At 42.7% G+C, this 12,105-nt stretch overlaps 1 protein-coding gene across 1 annotated transcript in view; it reads right to left on the reverse strand.

The window, feature by feature from the left end:
* Positions 1-6,406: 6,406 nt before the first annotated feature.
* The window catches only part of LOC145406931 (glutamate receptor ionotropic, kainate 1-like), a 152,425-nt gene continuing 146,726 nt past the window's right edge, over positions 6,407-12,105 (reverse strand). The window contains exon 4 of the mRNA XM_080278012.1: positions 6,407-6,510. Coding sequence (XP_080134138.1) covers positions 6,407-6,510 — 104 coding nt within the window. The remainder of the gene's footprint in view (positions 6,511-12,105) is intronic.

Consider the following 12,105-nt stretch of genomic DNA (forward strand, 5'->3'; position numbering starts at 1 on the left):
ACAGGTTCAAGCGACGCACTCTGCTGTGTCACCTGATCGTAAGGGAGGGAAACGGTGGGGAAAAATCCTGGACAGACGTTCATATGGTGCTAGAGCAGTCGCCTCTGCTCGAGCGACGGGACCCGGAGCCTCCCTTGGCCGCGCACCACTCGACAGGACCAGGCGTATGAGTTTAAAATGAAATTTCTACTCATTAAATTTTGCGTTTGCATTAGTTTATTTCTTTTCTTTTCTCATTTTGTTTGTGTGTATTCTATACTTGATACTTCCAGGCAGATTTTTATTCTGCTTTGGAAGTACTCAGAAGTGGAGGAGTTAAATGTCAGTTTATTAACTCACATGCCCAAAGACATGAGGAAGTTGGGTATAATCATCTAGCGGTCGGAAGAAAGAACTAATGTAATAAGTTATCGTATGGAGAAGGAAATAAGCTGTCAGTTAGATTATTATTTTCTTTTCCCAAGGCTTAGGTGTTTTTTGTCTCAAATTAATTATTTTTTCTCAAATATACATAAGAAAACCTTAAATACTACAATGAAATGTGACATATGGGCCATATTTTACACACTTTTGTTTTCACAATTTTCTGTGCTTCTTACCAAGAAGGAATCATCCAGGCCCTGCTGTTATTGTTGTTACATTGATTTAATCCATTAGTGGCCAGAGTTCCTGTGTGAGGGATTTTGCTGGACGAGCACTGAATGTACCGCCCTCCCCCTATCGGCTCATAGTCGTGGAGCTCTTAGGTCACTACCCTGGGGCTCCCTTCTTTATTGAATTTTGATAATGCCTAGTTCCGTCCATTATATTGGCCACTGGCCGCTAATGGGTTAATGTGTATGATACATGCGATACAACCTCCAAGTTTAAAAGGGTATAACTGGTCCGAGATAAGAGTGATAACACTTTTGTGAACTGCTAAAACAATGAAAAATATACAGTAACCTTTGTCAGAGAAGTCAGTGGCCATCATATTCCAAAAAATGATATTACTGTCGAATATGACATGAGTACCGGATCGGACCTGTGTGTCAACGCTTTGCCAGAAGGTGGGGTATGAGGTCCATTTCATTCGCTCACTGTCCAGCAGATCCCCAAGCTCACGGAATATTCCTGTCCTCACAGTCTGAAAATTTAGAAGTTGGAACAGAATAATAAGTATTCCTTTGAAATACACTGTAATGTAACTGTATACAAAAATATTTCCCTAACATATAGGTGAACTCACATTGTTATTCTTCTTACAGATTCATGCATTTAACACTAACATTTAAAAAAAATAAATAAATAAAGCTTTTAAAATGCTGTCATACTATTAAAACACACATATTTTCTTAACCCCTAAAGCTAGGATGGTGGATATAGCTATCAAAAAACAGGTGTTAGGGTCAGCTTGGATGGCAGGCATAGTTGTTTTGCATTTCCCGACAGTGTTTGGAAGTCCTACCCATATACTATGGTGTCCAGTGTCTTATGTGGGTATATAGGTGATTGATAAGCTACAGTGTCAGTCGTCCGTGTGAAACAGGAGGGGTAAGAACGATGATATCTGATTCGTTGGTCACCACAGGAGACTGCCCAGACCCTGCCACATCTATCCCTACCACATCTCCCATTCATGCAGGAAAATGGTTAACATACAGTGAGACTGAGAGAGATTTAGAGATTTTTAGAGATGATAGTATCGTCAGTACTGAGTGGAGACACAACGTTCACTGATCTCTAGCCTCCTTTCCATAGCCTTCTTGGTGCCAATGTATTAACACTCCTTCACCACAATCCACATTGGCCCAGCCTGACACTTCGCAAGTGTGTGGAGAATTGTAACGTATGAAGTGCAAATTTGTGTGTGTATATATATATATATATATATATATATATATATATATATATATATATATATATATATATATATATATATATATATATATATATATATATATATGAGAGGCAGAAGAGAGAGTTATACGTAGAAAGGAAGAAAGAGGGGAAGAGATTAGTAAGAGAGAGTAAGAAGAGTGTGGATGAGGAATTTGGAAAGAATTTGAGTGTAAAGTGGAGGGACTGTAAGAAAATGTTCTGGAAAGAGGTGAAGAGAGTAAGACAGGGTGGCAGCGAAGTTAGCAGGGGAGTGAAAGATAAAAATGGTAGATTGCTGGTGGAGAAGGGAGAAAAAGTGAGCAGATGGAGAGAACACTCTAAGGAATTGTTGAACATAGAGAATGGAAGTAATGCGACTATAAGTGGCTGGGGAACGGCTGGGAGAAGGAGGGAGGTGAGAAGACAGGAAGAAATCAGTAGGATAGAAGTTGTGGAAGCAATGAAGAAAGTCAAATTGAGGAAAGCCCCAGGAATTGATGGAATGTGTGGTGAAATGCTGAAGCATGGGGGAAAGATAGTAGTAGAATGGATGTGGAAGATATGCAGATTGGCCTGGGAGGAAGGTAGAGTCCCGGAGAATTGGAAGACAGGCATAATTATTCCCTTGTACAAAGGAAAAAGGGAAAAAGAAGTGTGTGGTAATCATAGGGGCAGTTGTCTTCTTAGTGTAATAGGAATCCTGTAGGGTAGGCAGTGGTGTACCTGACGGGGGGACGGGGGGGCCTGTTTGAAACTGCCCCCCGTACCACCAATTGAGGGGGGGCCCCAAAAAGCCTTAATAATTTATAAGTTTTTTTTTAAATATTTAAAAGTATATATATTTATCATCCCGACAGTCCCAGCTGAGATATTAGATAAGTTTTGAGAATGAGGGGGGCAGGGGGCTAGGTTCTTTGTGGGTCCCCGCTCCAGGAGGGGGGCCCTGCAAAGAACCTAACCCCCCAGACCCCCAAATATCTAGGTACACCCCTGATGGTAGGATGCTTATGGACAGAGTTAGGGAAATAACAGAGGAATTAGTTGGAGAAGAACAGGGAGGCCTTAGGAAGGGAAGAGGTTGTGTAGATCAGATATTCATTCTTAGATCTTTAGTGGAAAAGTTAAGAAGTTGTATGTTGCCTTCATGGATTTGGAGAAAGCATATGACAGGGTGGATAGACAAGGATTGTGGAAAGTATTAAGATTATATGGAGTAGATGGGAAGTTGTTGAATGCTGTGAAGGGTATGTATGATGGTGCTAAGGCTGCAGTGCGTGTGGATGGTGAACTGAGTTAATTTTTCTCTTTGAAGGTTCGGTTGAAACAGGGATGTGTCATGTCTCCATGGTTGTTCAATCTGTACATGGAAGGGGTAATAAAAGAGATACAAGGTAAGGCAGTGTATGTTGAAGTGGCCCTAGTGGGAAAGGGTAGTCTTTGGTAACTCCCTGTACTGTTAGTTGCAGATGATGCTGTGTTGTTAAGTGAAGACGAAGGGGAGCTGCATGGCTTGGTGGATGAGTTTGGAGGAGTGTGTAAGAAACGGAATCTAAAGGTGAATGTAGGGAAGAGTAAAGTGACGGTCTTTGAGAGAGGTGAAGCCAGTGAATGTACAGCGAGGTTGGATGGTGAGAAGATGGAAAATGTATGTTTAAGTACTTGGCTAGTGTGATGAGTAAGGAAGAAAGTTTGGAGGGTGAAGTGCTTGAAAAGGTACAACAAGGAAGAAAAGTTGCTGGTTCCTTGAAAGCAGTGATAAGAAACAGGGAAGTGAGCATGGAAGTGAAAAAGTTACTACATGACAGTATTGTGATACCAACTCTAACATATGGAAGTGAAGCTTGGACGTTGTTGGAAGGACACAAGTCAAGAGTGAGAGCAGTGGCAATGAGTTAATTTGTATTTTTTTTTTTTTTTATGTGTCCGACTCTGGGCAAAGACTTCAGGGCCTATATCTCGGGGGCAGTAGCCTATCCCAAGGCCCAGTAGTCCTCCTACACCTCCACATGTCACCACTTCGGCGCTAACACCCACCGTCCATATTGAATTCGTGCTAGGGCTGTCTCATACAGGACTGGTGTATTAGTATTAGCGGGGGTATTTTTACGACATGTCGGCGGGTCATCTGGTAGTTCAGGAAAGTCTGCTTTTTATGAAATTCAAATCCTTAAACTGTTCCCTGCCCCAGCCGGGATTCGAACCTGGGTCCATCAGGACTGCAGGCCGCCTCTCTACCGATTCAACCACCGCCTCCCCAAAGAGGAGTCTGTAGAGTCACATGGAGAGATAGGCTGACAAATGAGGATATAAAGGGGCGTTGTGGTGTGGATGTGGATGTGATAGGAAGCGTTAACACACTGAGGTGGTTTGGCCATGTGGAGAGGATGGAGGGTGAGAGACTGACGAGGAGGGTGTATGTGACTGAGGTGGAGAGGGGGGAGGGAGAGGGAGGCCGAGGATGAGTTGGAGGGATGGGGTGGGGAGGTATATGAGAGAGGGGTGTGTGAGTTGGGAGTAGGGCAGTGAAATGGAGGGGAACAGGGCGACGTGGAGGCGATTTGTTTGTGGCCACCCCATACGGGATTAAGGCGTCTGGCAATAGATAGATAGTGTGTGTGTGTGTGTGTGTGTGTGTGTGTGTGTGTGTGTGTGTGTGTGTGTGTGTTATAGAGAAATAACGCATATTTAAGTGTATAGGATAAGTGTTTGCGAAAGTAAGGACTGATATTCATTTAGTGAAGTTTGGTTGAAAGGAAAATAAACTTAAGTCATGGATGGTAAGAAAAATTGAATTATCGAAAATAAGTGGTATGACCTAAATTGTATATATATATATATATATATATATATATATATATATATATATATATATATATATATATATATATATATATATATATATATATATATTTTTTTTTATCAAGCCAAGTACTGAAGTGAAAAGTGATAGTGATGTTTTGAGGTAAGCATTGTACAGTGGTTTTGTATTGTCGTATGTAAACCTTGATATAAGAAACAAGCTAGAGTGAAGATGAAAATGTCCTTACAGCATATGAAAAAAAAAAAAAATAAGGTGACTCAAAACATTCAAGAACTTATTACCCTTCCTGCAGTGAAGTAAGAATTCAGCCAAGTAAGTGCCATGTACACACAAGATGCTAGACGACTAGAAAAACTTTGTATATAAAGAATGAGCTCTAGGAGAAATTAAAGTGAGCTTATACGGATTGTTTACAGATAATGGCCTAGTAAAAATACTCTTTGCGGCAAGTACAGTGTATTATGTGTATTGGCCCCGGTATTCTCCCCTCCCACACACCGTATGGCAGTATGACTTTGGAACAGCCAAAAGAATTGGACAAAGAAAATAAGTGAGCTGCTTGTACAGGATGTGAGAGATTTATTCATGGTGCAGTGGCAGGGGAAGATGAAGAGGACTGGGAAGGTTTAGTGGGACAAAGGGGAGTGCAAGCTAGTGTGAGCAGGACAGCCCTGTCTGGGCCAGGCCAGTGGACGGCCAGGTTGCCCTAGCCTCCAACATGTCAGCTCGTATAGGCAAAGTTCTTCGTGAACCAAAAAACTACCTCCATTCATCACCACTTGCTTCCACAATGCCTCCACCTAGGTGGGTATTTTGATCTTTAATTGAAATTTCTAGATGCTGTAGTTACTGAGCTATGATGGGTTGAAAACAGGCAACATTTGAAAACACCTCCACATGCAGGAAGGGCTCAGTGCACTGCACCTCTCAGCTTTAAGGGCTAAGGCCCATCTATGTAAACTGCAATAGGATCAATTGATCCATTCATAAATAGCTTTTTGGCTTCCTAACTATGAAGAGTTGGCACACAGACCGAAACTTCATCGCATAAAACATGACTAACGGCACTGATCATCAAAAATGAGACGTTTGGAAACGTCTGACTGAAGGAAACAGCTGTTTTCCTTTTTCTGCCATGGTTTGATGTCACTTCCATTTTCTTTTGTGTCTATGGTAGGCTATATACAAGCACACAGAAGGTGTGTAGATGGCATTTGCAGTCTATGACGTGCCATGGAAGGGTTACAAAATGATAACCTCTGATTCTGCATTGGCTGATTCGCACACTGCCACACCCATCCACCCGATCCATGCCACCTCATCATCTCCTGTTAAGTCACTCATTCATGTAAGTAAGGGACTGAGTGAAAGTGCAATTAGTAGGGGATTGATGCTGACAATGTCCTCATTGTCAAGTGGGGAGATGACGCCTGAGGATGGAAGTTGCAACATGGAGAGTGACATGTCCCAGTCGTCCTACCATGCCTCCTCCTTGAGCTCCGTACTGTCACTCGAGAGTGACCTTGATGACCCTTGAGAGCCCAAGACCATCCCCTACCCTTCTGGTTACTTTGGGGAGTCCTCTGTTGAGTCGAGTCTGAGGACTAAAGTCAGGCAGCCAATATCGCGGCCACCCAGTCTCTTTTACAGTGCCCATGCCTCACCACCGTCTCCCTAATACCCACACAACCCCAGCCTGTACTTTACCTCAGCCTGAGTCCTTTCTCAAGTATTATAAAGAGGTCTGCTACCAGGTACTGGTGTGTGGGAAGGTGCATATTCAGTAATATTCTGATTCTCCAGTGCCGTACCAACCAGCATGTCATTATCTGATAAAGCAAAAAAATCAGGCTGAATTAAGCAATATCTAACATTTTACAGCATCAACCAACAGTGCAGAAGGAAACTAATTTTTCAAGCTGCTAGCCGTTCCCCTCTACCCATACACGGCCAATGATGCCTGCCAAAATAAATCCAGGACTACCCGGTGCCAGCTGAGAGGGGTCACACCAATCTGTGCGGCTCACCAGTGTTGCTGGCTTTGTCAAAAATATGCAAATTATACTGACTTTAGATATCTATTTGCGATAATGGAGGCCATGGCAACCTGTGACTTTATTTTTAGGCAATTTTGTCTGTTTTAGCTTAATATCTAACGAATTTCGAATGAAAATATTCATCATAAATATGTGTACGTTCCTGTTATGAGTTACTGCTGGAGGTGGATGAGACTGACAACGACAAATTATTTCTGTAGTTGTCAGTGAAAGTAACAACAGTACATTTTCATAAATGTAGTAGAATTTTTCAACAATTCTTCTTACTTAACTCATAATTTTGGATTTCCATACTGATGAAAGTTCTTAAAATAACCAGGAGAGAGAGAGAGAGAGAGAGAGAGAGAGAGAGAGAGAGAGAGAGAGCGAGAGAGAGAGGAGCAAAACTATTAATACTGCAGCAGCATTGAGGCTAAAATCGCCTGTGTGGGCTTGGGAAAACATCATTTCAGCAAGTGGTTTGATGGAGAGGGATACAATTCTCTTGTGTAGTTTCTCCTTTGCTGAATTTTTTCTTGTTATTTTCTAACCTTTGGATGAGACAAGGATATGAACAAGAGAGTGGGAAGGAAGTAACAAGAGGAGAAGAGGAAAGGAGAAAAGAGGAAGATGAAGTGGGAGCTAATAGAGAGATGAGAAACTGGCAACTTCGTGGTGTATCAGTAAGAGCTTATAAAATGGAAGAACACATCCCTGCATACACAAGACTGGCTTGCACAATATCCTAAGTTTATCAAACGCCTGTGTGAGTTATGGGAGGGGGCAGGAACACATCTCCATTATTTCTGAATGAACTAATGGGGGAATATTGCTTTGAAGCTGATAATATCTATATCAGACGACTATCATAAGTATGGATACCCATTGGTTATACGTACCTCTGAACATATTTGGTGACTGAAAACATGTACAATCACCAGACAAGAGTCGTGTCGTGAAATCCGGTGAAAATATCTACTACAAGGCTCAATTTAGGTATGCTCTGTTTTGTGTCATACGGACGGTTGGTAGCAATGCCATGAGATGCCATTTGCTCCAGGTGTTCAACCTGCTGATGGGAGCATATTTATGGTAACTTAGCAAACACATAAATATAGATCGTGTTTTTCCAACTGCTACTTTTACTTAATGTGTATGAATCGTTTCTCACGTGTTCTTCATGTCAGCAACACCGGAGTTCAATTTGCTAAAAAAAAAATTAATAAAAACAACTGAAATCAGTTTCCTTTATTTTATGAGTACTTTTACCTAGCTAAAGCTGATTATTATACACTGTTATTATCAGTATCTGTAACTGTTATCAAACAAAATTGTCCGAGCTATTCTACACATGAGGATAGATGTACTTACTGTAAAATGGTAATCGAATGTTTTGTTATGAATGGCGAAAAGAATCCCACAGGTTGGACTTCGAACACAGCCCAGGCCCCGGATTCGCTGATGGCCACTGGGCGACTGCGTCCCACGACGTCGCACGCGAGCCAACGATCACCCCTTAAGGCTTATTCACGAACTCTCTGATTGGCTCCCTTTCAAGTCTCTCCCGTAACGAGCATGGAATATGACGGGAAAATTCGCTCGACTAATCAACAGCCACCGATCTCTCACGTGACTGATTTTAAGCAGACCACACCCTCTTTTCTTTCCTTCCATCTCCTCCTATCCCTCCCTCTCTTTACAAATAAATGCATTTACGCCCGTAATCACGTACGTACTTAAGGACAAATGTATCCCAAGACGGACTAAAGTATTGATGTGCATGTGTAAGTATTCACGTACGAACATATGTGCTTGAATAGTTGCGTACGTTCGTGACTGCGTTAGCACATAACTTACGTGCGTACGTAAGTACGTAAATGAATGCATAAGTACATACATAGGTGCATACATAAGTATGTAAGTATGTATGTACATAAGTATGTACATAAGTGTGCCCATTAATACGTACATGGGTGCATATGTAAGAGTGTACACCATCACAAAAATTATTTGGCACTCTTGCAGCACGCATCATTCTGAAACGTGGATGAAGCATTGTGATATATGGGGCATCCTGTAAGTATAAGTGCTAATATTATCTTTGGTAATTATTAGAACTCAAAACTGCAACAAGGTTCACTTACTCGGTGGTTTATGTTTTGAGGCACCACATTTATTGACTCATGTGTGTCTGCGGAAGTTACTCTTTTTCACAACCATTGTACCCAAAGGTGCAGAATAATTTTTGTGCGAGTGTACATAAGTTCATACATAAACACATGCGTATGTAATTACGTACGTGGATTTGTACGTAAGTATTTCTGTACATGCATATGTAAATACGTACATGCGTAGGTGAGTAGATACTGTACGTAGGGAAATGCTCTTCATATCGCAGATTAACTCACCGTTGTTTTGGTCGAGAGTCATGTAATCGTTATTAAGTGCCTCTAATTCCGAGTCACGATCCAGCAAAGGTGGTCTGGAGGTCCCTTAGTGAAAGGGAGACTCTGCGCCACAAAATGGCGGCCAATACAGTTTATGCATACCAGTGTAATGCCGAAAGGGAGCAGTGCATATGAAAGGTGCCAAGAGCGTGCAACCGTTAGTGAAACTGGGCTCAGAAGACTGAAGTCGACGCTCAGCTATTCGTGTACTTCATTCTAGGTACAGTGCAACTTTTACGGCGCAAGGATTGCTTGCAGGTGCTACCTTCCATGGTTGTGATTATTTCATGGCCCTGTGGTGGTGTGGTAACACGAGGGCGACCTGAACGATGACCACTGTCTGTTGTGTCTTCCTCCCGGAATTACCTAATTCACCTTTCCACGGTTCTGCATACACCAAATGTTTTCACTATCCGTTCGGGTTTTTCTTCCTCTAAATAAAGGCAGGTGACGCCACTTCTCATTTCCCTAGTAGTTGGATGCAAGTTGCATTCCCCTTTCCATACCAAGATTATATTCTAGGTCTGCTTGACGTTTTGTGGTAATATGTAAGATGTAACGGCCAGATGATTATCATCTGACCGAATATGATTCATTTCGTCACTTGGACGCATTTTTTTTGCGAATCAACGGTAAGCCTTTGGAATTTATTGAGCTCATTTATACTGTCATCCCATCAGCAGCCGACATGAAGCTTATGGAAGTCAGGTTAGCCAACCAGGACTATGTAACTGTGGTAGGGCGCTCATGATGTTTCACGTGTGTTTCACATAATCATTGGACAAAACAGTGACACGACTTTTGTCTCTGACTGTATAACAGTGTGTTTTTAAGTATGAGGAGAATCCACTGAAAAATAAGATAAATATGTAAGCAATACGGTGGCATAGGTTAATTTATTTAGGGAGGGTTAAGTTACGAGCAGTTGTGTTAGGTTTGTACAAATCAGCATCATAAGGGTAATTTCGTGTCAAAAACAGCTTTCTAGGATGGCGTTTTCTGTCTGGTGGACCACAAGATGGCGTCTATTTGTCTTTTGTAAAACAGAAGATGGCATCTGTCTATCTTCAGCGATAATACGAATTGTAAAGAAAGACTGCTTTTTACACACTATGCACCACTCTTAGAAGAAATAAAAATAACATCAGAACTTGAAAACGCACACGAACATACTCAAAGAATCCCAGTATACTGTATGTACAGTCACTCATAAAAGAAACGACCCCCCCGGCCAAGACACCTTTCAACCAATATGATATCGGTCTTGGTAACACTGTAAATGACGTCAGGTGTGGGGGTGTGAAGCTGCGTTTGGGGGAAGTTCATTCAAAGTTCATTCAAAGTGTGTCGAGCCCATTCATTTAACCCTTGAGGCCGGGGGTTTCATTTGCATAATGTGCGGCATTAATGCATAAATTTTCGGGTATGGGATTGTGTTATCACCTGAAAGTTCTTTGTTCTTGTAGCATAAAGTTAATTTTGTGTGAAGGACAACATAACAAGTCAGATATAAAGTATGTTTGACTCGAAATGTGGATTGAAGCAGTGTTTCGTGCAGATTAACTCCGCCCTCCTCTCAAACACCCCTCCTCATCCCCCCATATGGCTGACGTCAAATACACTGTTACCAACACTGAATACCCCGAGTTATATTGCCTCTACGGCAGGGGGGGTCTTTTCTTTTATGAGTGACTGTACAGTCATGAATACTAACAGGGTGACAGTGTAACCTGCCACCAGAGGGCAGGTTAATCACACACGTCTACTCCCCCAACTCCCTCTCCTTACCCTCACCAAACCACTGATTTGTTAGGCGGATGGATCGGAGATATGAAGTTTTACTAAATTACGTCTTGCCGCATGTATTGTTACTTTCATTTATTAGGTGTATTGTTATGTACATAGACATTCAGTTCCACAAGAAGTAATTATATCGAAGTTTTAACAGGTTTCAATAGTGACCCTAATGTATAGATTTTAGTTTCCAAGTATTTATCCAACATCTTCTAAACGATATACTGTACAAAAATCCAAGTAACAGTGACAAGTTATATGGTTACTAACCACAAAAGTCCCTCTCCTGTCCTGTCATCGGGGGAGCCACATATCCAGCCACCCACTCATCCACTTACCGACTCAAGCCATCCAACACAAGCCACCAATCTCACCCGTGCCATTCACTCTACCTAACCATCTTGGCGACCCATCCATCCTACCGATCCTGATTATCCACCCTGCTAACCCAAGATGCCACCCATGAAACTCACTCAACAATGCCATTCAGTACATCACCCACTCACCTTTCCACTCTGAACCCATCCAGCCACCCAACCTACCAACCAAACCACCCACTCAGAGCACCCAGGCCACGCAATCGTTTCAGCCACCCTGTCAACCCACCGTGCCCACTCACGCTGATGACCCACCGTGCCCACTCACCCTGATGACCCACTCTGCACATACATTCAGACGACCTATCTTGTCCACCGACCCCTACAACCCACCCTTCCCACCCACGAATTCCACTCACCCTGCTCACTCACGGGCCAACAATGGCATCCATCTTGCACCTACACAACCGTCCCACCTCTCCCCGAACACCCACCCACACTGCCCACCCACCTCTCCTTGCCCACCTACCCATCCTATCCACCCGCTCATCCCACCGACCCACCCGCCCATCCAAATATCCCAGCACCCTTCTTACCCAATCTCATTCACTCCCCCATCCCATTCACCCATTCCAACCTGACTTATCCAAGAAACTCATCTTAACCTAACTTACCGACCCTGCCCAGACCAACTACAAATCCAGGCACTCACCCATCCATCCCACCAAAAGCATCCACTCACTAACCCACCTACCCCTACAACCCACTCCAAGCCACTCTCCACACCACACCCAACAACCCCCCACTCCCACTTTTACTAACCAACCTAC

This window comes from Coenobita brevimanus, chromosome 8 (assembly GCF_032717465.1).
Source record: "Coenobita brevimanus isolate Jiangsu-jjx chromosome 8, ASM3271746v2, whole genome shotgun sequence".
NCBI classification, from domain to species: domain Eukaryota; kingdom Metazoa; phylum Arthropoda; class Malacostraca; order Decapoda; family Coenobitidae; genus Coenobita; species Coenobita brevimanus.